An 18,263-nucleotide genomic window follows, 5' to 3' on the forward strand; every position below is an offset into this window, starting at 1 on the left:
CAACAAAGTAGTTACTCAGCTAAATTTTACCCTATTTTTCACATAAGGAATCTGAAACCTAGAATGATCTAGCAAGTTGTCCACAGGAGTTCAGCAGCTCAGGGTGCAGTAGAAGAGGCAAGCTCTAAACAGACAGTTAGGAGTTCTGGGCACCAAGTCAACTCAGACAGTTAGACAGACTTTCTTGCCCCAGGATAGGAAGAAGGCAGAGTGGTTTGTATTCAAAACTACTAACCTAGGAGTGTATATGGAGGAAGGGAGCAGAGGGAAATAGTAATAAGAGAGGACTGAAGATGTAAGTCTTGGATAAGATTCCTCCAGACTGGGAGGGAGAGAGTCGAAGATAATGGGTGGGATTCTCACAAGTGCACCTGTGTCCTAGCCCTATTGATGGCGTGTGTGTGTTAGTCTTTCAGTTGTATCCAACTTTTTGCAACCCTATGGACTGTAGCCCATTTGGGTCCTTTGTCCATGGAATTCTCCAGGCAAAAATACTGGAGCGGGCAGCCATTCCCTTCTCCAAGGGATCTTCTGGACCCAGGGATCAAACCCAGTTCTCCCACATTGCAGGCAGATTCTTTACCATTTGAGCCACCAGGGTGAAGGTGGAAAATTCTCATATATAAGTGCACAAAAGGCAGAGTGTGGGCAGAGAGGACTGTAGCATCATATATATAGCAAATATGGGTAGATCTCCGCCAATACATAGTAGAATATGATGCTTCCATGCCTTGATCAATGCTTGGCTCTGTGCTTGGAGAGATCCTCCTTTCTTGTCTCCTTGCTGATCTTCTATTGTCAGAGCAAAATTGCACCAAAGTTAAACAGGTAAAGAAGATCTAATTCAAAGCTACTGCCATAGAGGAGAGGATCCAGAACCACGTCTGAACTCAACTTAACAAAGGGCAGAAGTGTTTTTAAGAGCAAGGTGAACAAGTGGAAGAGTGCTGGGGGACTTTAGAAGGAGGTTGATCAATGGGATATGTCCAGCGCATTGAGCTATTCCTGAGTTTGTCAAGTTTTCTCTATGATTAGGCCATGTATTTGTCAATTGGTGCCATAGAACTTAGGTTCCTCCCTCCCACAGAGATTGGGCATGGGGGTACCATATTCCTTGATGATTATAACTCAAAGGAATAGTTCCAGAGTCCTTGAGAAACAGAGTCTTGGGATGTAAAACTGGCAAGGGGCTTTTATGAAGGTTTATATTTCAAGAGGAAGGAAAAATGGACAACTACAAGTGTTCTAAAGTAACTTCTCTAAGAAAAGGGAGATCAGTGCCTAGAGTCAGAAGCAAGTCTTTGTGAAGTTCAGTCAAACTCAGGGGAACCTTAAGGCCATCTTGGTTACTTTTTTTTTTTTTTAATTTTTAATTTTTGTCCACACCACATGGCTTGTAGGATTAGTTCCTTGACCAGGAATTGAACCTGGGCCCTCGGTAGTAAAAGTACAGAATTCTAACCACTGAACCACCAGGGAATTTCTGGTGATTTATTTTTAAGTTCCACTTTACTAATCACTGAAAATATGACACATCTCCTGATTTTCTTTCTTCTCCCATCCCTAATTTTTTACTTCAAAGTCTATGGAAATTCTGATTCTTGTCCATGCACCCATCACCAGAATACTGAACTACAAGTACTGATTTATCTATTTGATATATTTGAAGCAGGGACAATATCTTATTCCATCAATTAGTACAGTAATGATCACATGGTTGGAAATAAATATTTGCTAAACTAAACTCTTACCAAAACTCATGCAGGCTATTTCAACTTTTTTCACTGATTGACCTTTCCATCAAAGTGGCTAATTGCATCAATAAATGCATTTACTTTTCCCTCAGCTACTCACCACATATGACTTGTTTTTTTTTGTTTTGTTTGTTTGTTTTATTAATCTGAATAGTTTCCTTGTGTCCTTAGATTGAGTGACCAGAATTCTAATAATACACTCTACCACTCAATTTGGGCCCAGTTCAAAGACTGGATGATTTTTCGCCAAATTTGCAGGTTTGGCAGTAAATTCTCCACTTTCTCTGTTAGTGATGCTCATGAATGGTAACACCATAAAGAACCTTCATGGGTGCTGTGATGGTTACTTTTAGAAAAGGATTTAAGTATCCAAATGGTTCCCAGTTGCCCTTTAAAACACTGGCCCTCACATGGTCCCATGAGTGACCCTATGTAGGGCAAGACTTTGCCTTCACCCAGTAAAGGGAGGCACTGAAGACACAGTCCACATTGATCTTAAATTCCCTCTTCAAGATTCTCCAGTAAGAAGAAACATCATTTCTTTGGTCTGAATTACCCAGAACTAGGGTCTATTTTGATGAAATCCACCATACAGTTTCCATCAGCTCTGAGCAGTAACCCCACTGAGTCACCCAGATGCCTCAAGATGCCATGCCAACATGCTTTTTCTTACTGTGTTGTCCGCCAGACACAGCCTATAACCTTGGATTTCAATAGGCTCACACACAAAAAATATAAAGTATTATATGGTTGCTGTTTTTACATAAGGCAAGGACATTTTATACCCCTGACACTTAATTTAAGTAATTGTTGACCAGCAGTTCCTGTTGGACACAAGAAAAGTATTTTGTACACAACACCAGCAGACTAATATATAGTTCCTATTCACATGAAAGAATTAACATGTTTCTAAATATTATCAGTTGTCAAGTCTCAGAAAGTCAATGTCCAGACCACCAGATGACAAGGAAATAACACCACATACAAGTTTGATAATAAAGTACATCCAAATTAATTTTGCTCTGGCTAGAATATAAGGATTTTTTCCAAGTACAGACAGAATGAGATCTTTCAAAATAAACCATATTTCTTAAAATATGGGCCACTGTTTTCAAATATCTCTTCCTTACATCTTTCCACTCTCCCACTGCCTCATTTCTCTCAATTTGAGTGCATTTTTTAATACAATTATCTGATTTGTTCACATGGAGATTGATGCAAGATATACGCTAGATTGAAAAACAGTAGTATGAGAAATACACATTCCCAGATGGACTCTCCAGGGAAGAATATGTACCATGTTTTATCAGCACTTTTAATTCTGAGACTCTGATTGGTGTCGTGTTTGTTAGAGGCTGTCATTTCTATTTGTTTTTAAAATATATCCTCCTAAATAGCTTTAGTATTAGGGAAGAAAGAAGGAGACACATTTAGATGCTAAAAACCTCCTCTGTTCTTTTAGGCAGCTAGAATCTTATTTGATGTGACATTGGGCTCTGATGCCAATAAAGCATTAGCACTAACACATTCTACTAAGTCTGGTTCATGGTTTCTCATAGCTTTGAGAATTCTTAATGTTTAAAATTTTTGTTTATACACCTAGAGATTTGGAATGATGTCATTAATAAATTGTATCTCTAGTTCTGTAATGAAAAAGGTCATGCCTCTACAAGGCCAGTGAATTAAATGACTGAATTAACCTTGCATTAAATTCAGCTCAGTTAAGAAACCTCAAACTACCATTATTAACCATTTCTGATTCCATGTTTCTATTGTAAAGGAGAAAAGAATAATCTAACAAAGATAATCATCAAACTCCAGTTTTTCTCAAGGAGGAGGTTCATTGCATGCACATGGCAATCATTAAATAAAGGATATAAAATTTTATACATTTAGTATCAATCATAAAATAATTTGTCTTCAATAAAAAAAATCTACCCTGTAAACAAAGTACTTCAGCCAGTTAGTTCAGTTGCTCAGTCATGGCTGACTCTTTGCGACCCCATGAATTGCAGCACGCCAGGCCTCCCTGTCCATCAGCAACTCCCAGAGTTCACTCAGACTCACGTCCATCGAGTCGGTGATGCCATCCAGCCATCTCATCCTCTGTCATTCCCTTCTCCTCCTTCCACCAATCCCTCCCAGCATCAGAGTCTTTTCCAATGAGTCAACTCTTCTCATGAGGTGTCCAAAGCATTGAAGTTTCAGCTTTAGCATGTCCTTCCAAAGAATACCCAGGACGGATCTCCTTTAGAATGGACTGGTTGGATCACAGTCCAAGGGACTCTCAAGAGTCTTCTCCAACACCACAGTTTAAAAACATCAATTCTTCAGCACTCAGCTTCCTTCACAGTCCAATTCTCACATCCATACATGACCACTGGAAAAACCATAGCCTTGACTAGATGGACTTTTGTTGGCAAAGTAATGTCTCTGCTTTTGAATACGCTACCTAGGTTGGTCATAACTTTCCTTCCAAGGAATAAACGTCTTTTAGTCCTTCAGTTCAGTTCAGTCACTCAGTCGTGTCCGACTCTTTGCAACCCCATCAATTGCAGCTCACCAGGCCTCCCTGTCCATCACCAACTCCTAGAGTTCACTCAAACTCATGTCCGTCATGACATCCAGCCATCTCATCCTCTGTTGTCCCCTTTTCCTCCTGCCCCCAATCCCTCCCAGCATCAGAGTCTTTTCCAGTGAGTCAACTTTTTGCATGAGGTGGCCAAAGTACTGGAGTTTCAGCTTTAGCATCATTCCTTCCAAAGAACACCCAGGACTGATCTCCTTTAGAATGGACTGGTTGGATCTCCTTGCAGTCCAAGGGACTCTCAAGAGTCTTCTCCAACACCACAGTTCAAAAAGATCAATTCTTCAGCCCTCAGCTTTCTTCACAGTCTAACTCTCACATCCATACATGACTACTGGAAAAACCATAGCCTTGATTAGATGGACCTTTGCTGGCAAAGTAATGTCTCTGCTTTTGAATATGCTATCTAGGTTGGTCATAACTTTCCTTCCAAGGAGTAAGCATCTTTTAATTTCATGGCTGCAATCACCATCTGCAGTGATTTCAGAGCCCCAAAAAATAAAGTCTGACACTGTTTCCACTGTTTCTCCATCTATTTCCCATGAAGTGATGGGACCAGATGCCATGATCTTCGTTTTCTGAATGCTGAGCTTTAAGCCAACTTTTCCACTCTCCTCTTTCACTTTCATCAAGAGGCTTTTTAGTTCCTCTTCACCTTCTGGCATAATGGTGGTGTCATCTGCATATCTGAGGTTATTGATATTTCTGCCTTCAATCTTGATTCCAGCTTGTGCTTCTTCAAGTCCAGCGTTTCTCATGATGTACTCTGCATATAAGTTAAATAAACAGGGTGACAATATACAGCCTTGACATACTCCTTTTCCTATTTGGAACCAGTCTGTTGTTCCATGTCCAGTTCTAACTGTTGCTTCCTGACCTGCATACAGGTTTCTCAAGAGGCAGGTAAGGTGGTCTGGTATTCCCATCTCTTTCAGAATTTTCCACCGTTTATTGTGATCCACATAGTCAAAGGTTTTGGCATAGCCAATAAAGCAGAAATAGATGTTTTTCTGGAACTCTCTTGCTTTTTTTATGATCCAGTGGATGTTGGCAATTTGATCTCTGGTTCCTCTGCCTTTTCTAAAACCAGCTTGAACATCGGGAAGTTCACGGTTCATGTATTGCTGAAGCCTGGCTTGGAGAATTTTGAGCATTACTTTACTAGCGTGTGTGATGAGTGCAACTGTTTGGTAGTTTGAGCATTTTTGGCATTGCCTTTCTTTGAGATTGGAATGAAAACTGACCTTTTCCAGTCCTGTGGCCACTGCTGAGTTTTCCAAATTTTCTGGCATATTGAGTGCAGCACTTTCACGGCATCATCTTTCAGGATTTGAAATAGCTCCACTGGAATTCCATCACCTCCACTAGCTTTGTTTTAGTCTTTACCCACAGATAAAAGAGACAGCCATGTTAAGATATGGCAGTTTTCTGTAAACATGATTCTAGGCATACATATGAGTAAATCATTCCTTTTCCTAGCTGTGCAACTATGCCATTTGACGTATGTACATCAGTGCCATCATCTGTAAAATGGGAATAAAACAACATGCTTCTTAACATTGATGTGAGAATTAAATATTATTTAAAGCACTTAAGGAAAATGATGGGTGCATATTAAGTGAAGTCACTCAGTCGTGTCTGACTCTTCACGACCCCAAGGACTGCAGCCTACCAGGCTTCTCAGTCCACGGGATTCTCCAGGCAAGAACACTGGAGTGGGTTGCCATTTCCTTCTCCAATGCATGAAAGTGGAAAGTGAAAGTGAAGTCACTCAGTCGTGTCTGACTCTTAGCGACCCCATAGACTGCAGGCTCCCATAGACTACCAGGCTCCCATAGACTGCAGGCTCCCCATAGACTACCAGGCTCCTCTGCCCATGGGATTTTCTAGGCAAGAGTACTGGAGTGGGGTGCCATTGCAGTACATACTAGCCATTATTAATTCCATTACTAACTAGAGAGGAAAGGGCCTGATAAGATAGAAAAAAAATGGCATTGCCCAATGCCTACTGGAGAGCTGTGGGTCAAGGGGGTTCATGGTTTCCTTAGTTCTGCCAATTGTGACATTTCCTCTTTCTCCTCCAAACATTTCTCTTGCTTTTCCTCTTCTTTGAGTGGTGGTGGTGGTTTAGTCCCTTAGTCATGTCCAACTCTTGCGACCCCAAGGAGTATAACCCACCAGGCTCCTCAGTCTGTGGGATTCTCCAGGCAAGAATACTGGAGTGGATTGCCATTTCCCTCTCCAGGGGATCTTCCAGACCCAGGAATCGAACCCAGTCTCCTGCATTGCAGGAGGATTTTTTACCAACTGAGCTAAGAGAGAAGTGCTCCCACTTATAAACCCCACTCTTATTTCTTATTAATCAAGGATCTCTAGGCCTTAGCCTCCTTTCTTCTCCTCTTAGTAACTGCCACTACCCATGTTGTCCCTAGCTATCTTGTTCTTTCCAATTTGCTAGAGTCTGGGTATGAGCTCCCCACCTCCTTCATTCATTTCTAGTCTGAAAGTATGAGACTCTTGCAATTGTATATAAACACAAGTGAGGATAGCTTATGTAGGGAAAAGTTAATATGACTTTCACTAGAGCACAGGGGCAAGGGAAGAAGCAAGAGGAGAGAAAGGGGGTCAGATCATGGAAGGCCTAGAAGGTTCTGCTGGGAGGGTGGATTTTATCCTAAGGGCAAGAATGATCCAATGAGATAGAATTTAAGCCAGGAGGGACCTGATCATATTTTCATTTTATAATGAGGGCTTGGGAGGTTAGGTTGGAAGGAGAGATCATTTAAAAGACATAAATGAGTCTCTATAAAAGCTGTGGTAATGGGGATGGAGGAAAAAGATTAATTCGAGGAGGCATTAAGGAGGGAGATTCAGCAGGATGTGGTGGGAAGTGAGGGGCAGAGGGAGGTAAGGACTTGGGATTTCTGGCTTGGAAGACAGAATGAATGATGAACATAATAAAAGGAGCTCTTGGCTATGGAGAAAGAGAATAAGCTAGAAAAGGTAAGCAAATGGACTCTTTGCTAGAGCCTGCATAAGGCATGTGGCCCTGCTGATGCTTTTGTTTTAGCTCAGTGAGACTTATTTCAAATTTCTGACCCTCAGAACTGTAAGACAGTAAATTAGTGCTGCTTAAGAAATAAGTTTATGATAATTTGTTACAACAGTAATAGGGAAGTAGGGTTTCCTTGGTAGCTCAGCTGGTAAAGAATCCACCTGCAATGTAGGAGACCCCTGTTCAATTTCTGGGTTAGGAAGATAACCTGGAGAAGGGACAGGCTACACATTCCAGTAATCTTGAGCTTCCCTAGTGGCTCAGATGGTAAAGAATCCGGCTGCAATGTGGGAGACCTGAGTTTGATCCCTGGGTTGGGAAGACCCCCTGGAGGAGGGCATGGCAACCCACTCCAGTATTCTTGCCTGGAGAATCCCATGGACAAAGTAGCCTGGCAGGCTACAGTCCATGGGTCACAAAGAGTCGGACACAACTGAGAGACTAAGATGAGTACAGTATGGAAGCAACACAGGCTGTCTTAGCACCAGAGCTTTCTGTGAGGTCAGACAGGCTGCTCTGGGGCTGCAGCATAGTAGGACTTCTCCCTCTTTCTACACTGCTCCCTTCGTCTCCTTTCCACACATGTTGGGGCACCAAGGGCTTTTCCAAGTAAGCATTCTTCATGTGGAACTCTGTCTTGGAGTCTGCTCCCCAGAAAACCAACCTGGGACAGATGGCAACAGCTCATGTTAACATCCCATATGATTGTAAATATATGAACAACAAATATATAAAGGTAAATTTTATCACTTTCAGTGTCACTCAAAAAGTATAATGCCTAACACGAATTGCCCTGGCCCTGATAGTAACACAATGTGAAGTAAATATGAAGAACATGAGCTTGACAGGAAGATATGAGTTCAATTCCAGCACCTTTACTTGGTCACATTACTTAAACTTTTTGGCTTTAACTCCCCCTCACTTACCATTCCCTTCCCCCTAAGTAGGAATGAAAAATACTTTCCCCTACTAGGTAGCATTAAAGTATTTAAATATGATTACTGATCTGTAATAAGGGCTCGATGAAAGAGAATCAAACTTCCTCAACTCTACTCCACTGTTCCAGCTGATACTCTGGGTGGGAAGGCGAGTCACCATTAAGCTACATGAGTCTGCTGTCAAACTGTGTGCTTCACCCTAGGAGAGCTCTGAGAGATCAGTGTGACCTGAGAGGCGATGGAAGGCTTCTTGAGGGACATGGAACTTAGCTGGGCTCAAAAAAACATGTGAAAGAAAGGTCGGGAGAGGTTGCCATAGGGGTCCTCAATCCACCTCTAGTGTGTAGTTCAAGTAAACAGAATTTGGAAGAGCAAGTACCCAATAATCAAGTTTGCACAGTGCCGCACTTTTAGTCGTTTTAACTGGCAACATTAGACATGGAAGACAGTATATCTTGTAATACAAACAGTGTCTTTTGATATATTCTACATAAATATGAAATATTATTATAACCAAGAGGAAACTGAGAAGGGAAAAAACTGGATAAGAACAGCAATGTTGAGCTATGCACTCATCGCAGATAAATACATAAAACCTTTGAAATTATGACATAACCAGTACTGTTAGATTTATGGTTATGGGTATCACTCTCATTCCAAGCTCCTGCTTTACATTTATCATCTTTATGTTCATACTGCATCTCCATTTTCAATGTCTTACAAGTTTCTCCCTCTCCTAGTAACCTTTTCAGCTGAAATTTCATATGCTTCATATTAGCTCAGAAGCAAATTCTTTTCTGGAAAGTTGAACCTATCTGTTCAGCCATTTCTGAGTTACTCAAGCATGAAGGAAGGTTGTTTAGGAAATGTGTCAAGATCCACTTTTTAAGTGTTCAGATTTAATTCAAGATGTTTTAAATTTAAACCTCCCAGAGCTGTCATGCATGTGTTCTCTCAGGAGAAAAACATTCTTTGCTTTGAGATATAACCAGTTGAGGTTTACACTCCACTTTCTGTATCAATGGGGTGTGGTTAGGAAGAGATCTGCTCAGATCCTGAAACCTGTTTGGGTTTCCAGAACCTTCATGCATATTTATAAGAGTGCATTATCCTCCCCACCCCCACCCCCCACCCATTATCAACTCTCTAGGAGAATTTGAAGGTAACAACTGGTGTCTGACTGTTCCTTGTCAGGCAATAATAAAAGTTTTATTCTATGAAAAATTGGAAAAATAAGGATTTAAAATATTTATTTAATGAAAATTGGGCATTAGAGACAAGTAGACAGGAATATCTGTATCGCCAACACCATCTTTTAAGAAAACATTATTGGATATATTAACAAGACTTTTCTCAGATGAGAAAAGACTTCATCATAAGATTATAAGTGCTCTGAAATACTGGGAATGTACAAAATTAAAAAGAACTAAAGTAGGAATAGGTGGTGAATGGCGTAGAGGCAGGAGAGAAGAGGATAGACATCTTCCTTCTGACCTGGCAGACAGACTCAAGGCCAATGGATGTGTTTCATTATCTGTTGTGGCATGGCTTCCCTGAGAGCTCAGTTGGTAAAGAATCCACCTGCAATGTGGGAGACGCGGCTTCAATTCCTGGGTCAGGAAGACCCTCCCCCTGGAGAAGGGATAGGCTACCCACTCCAGTATTCTTGGGCTTCCCTTGTGACTCAGCTGGTAAAGAATCTGCCCGCAATGCGGGAGACCTGGGTTGGACCCCTGGGTTGGGAAGATACCCTGGAGAAGGGAAAGGCTACCCACTCCTGTATTCTGGTCTGGAGAATTCCATGGACTGTATAGTTCATGGGGTGGCAAAGAGTTGGATACAATGAGCGATTCTCACTTTCACTATTGTGGCATGACAAACCACCTCAAAACTTATGCCCTAAAACAACAACCCTTTTAGTATCTCTGGGGGTTGCCTAGGTTCAGTTAGACAGTTATTGCTCAGGGTCTCCCATGTAGTTACAGCGACCAGGGCTGGCTAGCACACTCTGAGGGTTCACTCACTCACCTAGGTGTAGCACCTGGGCTGGGAATGAAGGAGTCTTCGGGCCTGGAAAAAGAAGATAACGACCTCAAAGGCCCAGGCTGGACCACCTGACTTGGGGAAAACAAAACTGAACTTAAAGTCCCACCACGATACTCTGGGCAGATTGCATCAAACCAAGACTTTCATCCCCCTGCCCAGGACCCCGCTCCCACCCCCTGCCCGTCACCATCCCCAGCTCCCTACCTCCACGTGCCATCTCCCCCTCCTCCCTCTCCCCTGAGGTACCTGCTACAGCGATTGCAGAGCGCCCATTTTCCCAGCCCGAACAAAACCCGGAGCGGTGGAATCCCTCGCCCGGAGCGCCCCGGCGGCCACTGGGCATGCTCCGTCGTCAGTCAGGCTGGGGCCGGGAGCGGCCAGCGCCGTGCGCGCCGGCGGGTTCCTCCCGCTGCCGCACGTCCTCCGCCTCCCGAGCCGGGGGCGGGCGCGTGATGGCGGCGGCGGCGGCGCCGGGGAGCGCCAGCGGCGGGAGCAGCAGCAGTGACACGTCGAGCACCGGCGAGGAGGAGAGGATGCGGCGCCTCTTCCAGACCTGCGACGGCGACGGCGACGGCTACATCAGCAGGTACTCGGGGAGGTCCGCGGGACGGGCCGGGGCGCGACCCGCCTCTCCGCGCTGCTCGAGATCCCTCCTCTGCCCCCTCGCCCCCAACTTCCCCCAAGTTGCTCCGAAGCTCACGGGAAAAGTTGCCCGCGACTCTGAGAGCGCGTCGCCGGCTCGGCCACGGAGGCCGAGGAGCTAGCTGCTCAACTCGTCTTCTGGAGGTGCCGGTTGGTGCAACTTTCCCCAGCGCTGCCTTTGTCTGGGCACAGGGAGACCTCTCTTTCGGATGCGGATCCTCCCCCGGGACTGGGAGCGCTCCTGCCTCTGGGGAGACGAGTGCTGGCTGCTTGCCCAGGTAGAAGAGGCTGCCCTGCAGCCTTAGGGTGTCAAGACGCTGTGGCCACCGGGCAGCGGTCTTGTCCGGTTGCTCGGCGGACAGACCCGGGACCGCACCGGGAGAGGGATGCACGCTCAGCGACAGAGCTGAGCAGAAAAACAAGCTGTGAAAAACTTTCGTGTGCCACAGAGACCCTGAGTTCCAAACTTCGGAGCCCCCAAAGTGAGCCTATTAATAGTTTGCCGCTCAGTACTGATCTAAACCTCTTAGCCTGGGGGGAGCGAAGCGTTCAGGCGCAAAGTGGGGGCTGAGAGGTGAGGCTGGAATATAGACCCTACTCCCTATCCCTGCTCAGGGCTCTAACCAGGTGAGCCTCTCGAGGGGCCTCGGGGCGCCTCTGCGTGATCACTTCAAATCCTCGCTGTGCTGGCTTCCAGCTCCCCTGCAGGGGCGGTATTGCAACATCAAGCGGCGAGGCTTGGCAAAATAATTACTCTGCCACACTGATGGTGAGGAAGGCAATCGTAACGTCTTCCAGAATGCTTATATGTAAGGTCGACACTGGGCGCTGAAGCCTGTACGCGCCGAAATTTGAATTGCCTTCAAAGGGGTAGGCAGCCTAAATTGTGTGCTACATTTTTTTTTTTTAAGCCTTTGTCTTGGTGATGGTGAAGATACTCTGAAAATCCCAGGGTGCCTCCTACTGATTGTACTTGCTTACACAGAGAAAGAGAGTAGGAGATCCCTCCCCACCCCCAAATTAAAAAAGAAAAAATCTCTGAAACAGGTGATTAGACGTATGGGGAAAAAAAGACAAAATTCTTTCGGACTTGACTCAATTATGACAATTCCTAGCTGAATTTTATTACTTTTTTGAAGTTTCATTGGAAAACATTAGAAAGATATCAGAACACTTTATGGAGTAATTATGTCCTGAAATGAAAGAAATATGTAACTCCAGGTGACCTTGTATCTATTTTCATCTGGAAGTCTTTCCCTTTTTGGGTTCCAGAATAAAAAAATTTCATCATATAGTTTAGTTTTTTTGTTGTTGTTATTTCCTTACCTGAAAGGGCATTATCTCATTTGCAATAATATAAGCTATCTGCATTCTTCATGTTAGAATGCAAAAAAATATTAATTTCATATGGGCAAGAGTGCATATAGAAAACGATCGAAATTCTCTCCTTCCTTTCCTTTAATCCTATTAATATTGTTACTTTATCTTAAATACACTTTCTATATAAATGTTCATATTATTTTGAATGGGGTCTGTGTGGACCCTGAAGGATAACGAATTTTGCTTGAGAACTTTGTTTTGGAAGGTGAAGCATTATAAGGGCATGATGTTAAAGGAGGAATTTTAGAGGGAGGTAGAAATTCACTGGAGTAAAAGTTGGAAAAAACTTTATCCTTTGAGCTACATCACTTTAATATATCTGCTTGAAAGTTGGAAGGTATGTTCAGTAGTGGTTCAGTTCAGTTCAGTTGCTCAGTAGTGTCCGAATCTTTGCGACCCCATGAACTGCAGCTCGCCAGGCCTCCCTGTCCATCACCAACTCCCGGAGTTTACCCAAACTCATGTCCATTGAGTCGTGATGATATCCAACTGTCTCATCCTCTGTCATCCCCTTCTCCTCCTGCCCTCAATCTTTCCCAGCATCGGGGTCTTTTCAAATGAGTCAGCTCTTTGCATCAGGTAGCCAAAGTATTGGAGTTTCAGCTTCAACATCAGTCCTTCCAATGAATACCCAGGACTGGGCTCCTTTAGGATGGACTGGTTGGATCCCCTTGCAGTCCAGGGACTCTCAAGAGTCTTCTCCAACACCACAGATCAAAAGCATCAATTCTTTGGCACTCAGCTTTATTTATAGTCCAACTCTCACATCCATATATGACTACTGGAAAAATCGTAGCCTTGACTAGATGGACCTTTGTTGACAAAGTATTATCTCTCTGCTTTTTAATATACTGTCTAGGTTGGTCATGATTTTCCTTTCAAGGAGTAAGCGTCTTTTAATTTCATGGTTGCAATCACCATCTGCAATGATTTTGGAGCCCCCAAAACTAAAGTCTGACACTGTTTCCACTGTTTCCCCATCTATTTCCCATGAAGTGATGGGACCGGATGCCATGATCTTCGTTTTCTGAATGCTGAGCTTTAAGCCAACTTTTTCACTCTCCTCTTTCACTTTCATCAAGAGGCTTTTTAGTTTCCCTTCACTTTCTGCTATAAGGGTGGTATCATCTGCATATCTGAGGTTATTGATATTTCTCCCGGCAATCTTGATTCCAGCTTGTGCTTCTTCCAGTCCAGCATTTCTCATGATGTACCTACATAGAAGTTAAATAAGCAGGGTGACAATATACAGCCTTGATATACTCCTTTTCCTATTTGGAACCAGTCTGCTGTTCCATGTCCAGTTCTAACTGTTGCTTCCTGACCTGCATATAGGTTTCTCAAGAGGCAGGTCAGGTGGTCTGGTATTCCCATCTCTTTCAGAATTTTCCACAGTTTATTGTGATCCACACAGTCAAAGGCTTTGGCATAGTCAATAAAGCAGAAATAGATGTTTTTCTGGAACTCTTTTGCTTTTTCGATGATCCAGCGGATGCTGGCAATTTGATCTCTGGTTCCTCTGCCTTTTCTAAAACTAGCTTGAACACCTGGAAGTTCACGGTTCACGATTCACGTATTGCAGAGCCAAAACTTTAGCTGTGGGCAGTTATTTTTAGGCTGTCACAGAATTTCCATATAGGAGGAGTTCAGGGTGGCAATTTCATTGAGAGGAGGAAGCAAAGACATTGTCCAGAAGTGTCTTTACACAGCAAGCACAGTTTTCCTGGAGCACATGTTTATTTGGTATGCTGGAGGAATGAGGTTAATGAAAATGACTCCATTTCCAGTGTGACTTCTTCATGCTGCCACTGTTTAATGACTTTACTGACCTCTCTATAGTGTGTGGTAAGGTGTGGAATGCTGTGAATTTTCTCTTATATTAAATTTGAGAGTTAGGCTTTCTAAATTAAAACCTTGAATTCTTTAAAAGATATGAAGTTTGTGCTAACATCAATAGCTGTATCTGTTAGGATTTCATTTGGGCTGTACGTAATAGAATATATAAATCAAATAAGGGTTGACTGTAATACCTAGAAGTCTGGAGGTGGGCTGGCCAGGCTTAGGCAGCAGCTCCATAATGGGATCAATGCGTAGCTTCTTTCTGTCTTCTGTATCACCATTCTTCACATGGAGCATTCATCTTCATGGTTATCTCACAGTCCTAAAATGATTGCTGTGTCTCCAGCTTCATCTCCAAGTTCTGGGGAGAAAAGTGTAAGAGGAAGCTGAAGTGGATGATGCCTGTACAACTTTCCCAGATCCCTTAATTGACGTAATGTTGGTCAAACTCTACATGCAGTAGAGTTTAAGGAAGCATGTTATCCATTTGGTTATTAAGAGTGAGAAATGGATATTGGGTAGGCAAGTGGCAACCAATACATGTAATAAAACTCCCCATATTAACCCAAATTCAACTGTATTGGCTCCAGTCCTTTACCCTAGCCCTCATCTTCAAAGAGGAGTGAACTGGAGGTATTGGGTTCAGAGAAGGGATAAGGAGAAGAGAGCCTGAGGCCCTGGGGACATGTCAAGGCATACCATTTTCAGGAAGAAGGGAGATAAAAAGTTAGGGCTTTGTGTCTTAAATATCCTCTAGGCTCAGCCTTCCCCATCAAACTGACAAAAAAAGATATTATCTAACTGGAGATTCCTGGAATTGTTGTTGCTGCCCAGGAACTCCGAGGCTTCCAGGGGAATCCAGAATCATTCCCATAGATACTTAAACTGCCATGAGGTAGAGCCAAGCCACAGCTTGAAGATGGAGGGGTTTGGGCTGCACGGTGACCGCTGCAGGCTCTGCTGGAGCCTTCAGTAACCTCACGATGACTTCACGCCACACTTTCTGGTATTGAGTTTTGCAGTCCCTAGATATCCTGTGATTGGAGATGGTGGTTTTACTCTACTGGCTGACATTAATTTCCCTTTGGAATTCTAAGGTTTTTGTCTTTATCCTTCAGCTTAAGAAACTGTTTATGTTGCACATTTTGACAAGTATCATAAACCGTCGGTTTCATTTAGGCTTAGTCTTCAAACCTCAGCTCAGACTTTATTGCCTTTGAGAGAGCTTCCATGACCACTGTATCAAAGTGAGTTAGGGACTTCTCTGGGGGTCCAGTGGCTAGGACTCTGCTTTCACTGCCGAGGGCTTGGGTTCAATTCCTGGTTAGGGAACTAAGATCCTACCAGTTGAGTGGTGTCACCAAAATAAGAAAATAATAAATGAAGTGAGTCATCTCTACCCCAGCATTATTCTCCATCATAATACCAATGGCTTTCTTCCAAAGAACCCTTTTCAGCTTGTAATTGCATTTGTTTATTGCTTTGTTTGCCAATTTATTGTCATTCTCCCACTAAATATAGCCTTCATGAGGGACAGAATCATGTTTTATCAACTGTACACTCAGGATCTAGCACAGTATTTGCCATATAGCCCTCAATCAGTAAATTCTGATGAATAAATAACCAAGAATAAACAGTGGTATGTCATGTATATTGAAAAATCTTTCAGGCATTTTCCTTGTTTATGAGATACTTTAAATGTAAGTATATTTTATTATATGTTTTCCTTTAAAAATAACTTCTTCCTAGTTATATAAAAGATATTTTTGTCGCTGAAAATTTGGAAAATATATAATCAAATCAAATCAAAATCATCCAGTACCCCATAACTGGGCTTCCCAGGTGGCTCAGTGGATAAGGAATCTGCCTGCAATGCAGGAGATGTGGATTCAATCCCTGGGTCAGAAAGATCCCCTGGAGGGGGGCATGGCAACTAACTCCAGTATTCTTGGTTGGAAAAATCCCGTGGGCAGAGGAGCCTGGCAGGCTACAGTCCATGGGGTCACAAAGAGTCAGACACGACTGAAGTGGCTGAGCACATATGCACATCCCATAACTAAGGAGTATCATTTCTGTTTTCCTGATGACATATCTACATCATAACATTCCTCTAGTAAAATTAAAAATGATTGGCTAAAAGGAAAAGCATCTTGTGTTCTTGGTTAGGAAGATTTAATATTGTTATGATGTCAGTACTCCCCTGTTTCACTCCCCCCAACCTCCCCAGCTCTAGGCGACCATTAATCTACTTTCTGTCTCTATAGATTTGCCTGTTATGGATATTTCAAGTAAATGGAATCATACACTATGTAACCTTTAGTTGCTTGTGTTTTGGTGTCATATCTAAGAAAGTTTTGGGTAATCCACAGTCACAAAGATACACTCCTATTTTCTTCTAAGAGTTTTATAGGTTTTGTTCTTACATTAGATTTGTGATCCATTTTGAGTTTATTTTTGTGTATGGTGTGAAGAAGGATCCAAGTTCATTTTTTTACATGTGGCTATCAAGTTGTTCAAGTACCATTTGTTGAAAAGACTATTCTTTGCTATTTTCTTGACTCTCTTATCACCAACCAATTGACCATAAACATAAACGTTCATTTCTCGACTCCCAGTTCTTCTCTGTCTGTGGGTGTGCCATCCGTATACCAGTACCACACTATTCTGATTACTGTTGCTTTGTTTTAAGTTTTGAAATTGAGAAGTATGAATCCTCCAGTTTTGTTCTTCTCTTTTTAAGGTTGGCTATTCTTAGTCCTCTAAGTTCCCTTATACATTTTAGGATCAGCTTGTCAATTTCTTCAACACAGGCAGCTGAGATGTTTCATTGGGATTGCATTGAATCTATAGGTCAGTTTGTTCACATGCACTTTTAGTAAATATATTTTTCAGGACAGTTTTGTTTTTTTCCACCAGCCCTTTGTTTTATAGTTTTTTAATTTGGAGTAGCCAGGTTAGTGAACATCTAAAGTAATAATAGCAAATGTTTATAGAAGCTTTTATAGTTTACAATCAATTGTTCTAAACCTTACCTCATTTGGTTCTTGCATCAGGAGTTTACCATCTCTATTTTAAGACAGAGAGCCAAGATAACAGAGCCTCTGAGGAAAAAGAATGCACCTGGTGGCCTTTCCTTAACGACTTTTCTTCCCCCCATAAATGCTGCACAGCTATCACAAGAAAACCTATTAAAACCCTTAAAGCCTTACAGTTATTTCCTGTTTAATTTATCCAAGGTCTATGGTGCAGATGAATTTTCATTTTAAAACTGGCTTCTTAGCATCAGTGGGGATGGCATTTAAATTCTTGGTACAGAAGTTGAGGTTATTTGCATTCTGAATAAATTTACATGGGGGTCTCAGCTGGGGAGACTCTCCATTGTTTGGTAAATTGAAAGTCTCTCTAATTGTCAGTCCCAGAGTAGAAACCATATAGAGAGAAAGGGCATTTCCTTAGAGAATAGTTAATTGTCAGCTTCTCACTGTCATTTCAAAATGTCAGTTTAAATATGTAAATAAGTAATTACTGAAGTCACGCAATTGATTATTGATGACTCTAACTGATGGGAGAAAAAGAGTTGGTAGGCAGAAGGACTTTCTGGACCTATTCATTGTTCAAATATTTGGATCCCTGTTCCCTTAACAGAGTGAAAATGTAAATGGAACCAATTGCTAGGTGGACCAGTAAGTGTTAAATTTGTTTGTCTGATGTGACAGTTGTTAGCTGAGTTTAAGTGTAGCCCTCAGTTGAAAATTTCGCTGTGAAACTTCTGCTTGGAAAATTCTAGGCAGAATAGCTAGATGAGCTTTTTGTTTAATTTTTTAAATATTCACATCCCAATGTAGAAGATACTTGAAAATGCATCTCAGATTTGATGTTGGTGTTAATTGGGCATTTATGAAACAGTATGGCAAGTGTCACAGATTAAGACACCTGTTGTCTATTATTTAAAAGTTCAACACACATATATTTGTGATACAGATGAAGGAGGTAAAAACGTAGATAGCCTATGGAGGGCATTT

At 42.4% G+C, this 18,263-nt stretch overlaps 1 protein-coding gene and 1 non-coding gene across 2 annotated transcripts in view; one reads left to right on the top strand and one right to left on the bottom strand.

The window, feature by feature from the left end:
• Window positions 1-1,406: 1,406 nt before the first annotated feature.
• Window positions 1,407-1,479, bottom strand: TRNAK-UUU (transfer RNA lysine (anticodon UUU)). Its single transcript has one exon. It is a non-coding gene; the product is annotated as a tRNA-Lys (tRNA).
• A 9,227-nt stretch (window positions 1,480-10,706) lies between these two features.
• MCC (MCC regulator of WNT signaling pathway) overlaps window positions 10,707-18,263 on the top strand; it is a 533,449-nt gene continuing 525,892 nt past the window's right edge. The window contains exon 1 of the mRNA XM_070377172.1: window positions 10,707-10,966. Within this exon, the coding sequence (XP_070233273.1) occupies window positions 10,722-10,966 (245 nt within the window). The 5' untranslated portion in view covers window positions 10,707-10,721. The remainder of the gene's footprint in view (window positions 10,967-18,263) is intronic.

This window comes from Bos mutus, chromosome 10 (genome assembly GCF_027580195.1).
Source record: "Bos mutus isolate GX-2022 chromosome 10, NWIPB_WYAK_1.1, whole genome shotgun sequence".
NCBI lineage: Eukaryota > Metazoa > Chordata > Mammalia > Artiodactyla > Bovidae > Bos > Bos mutus.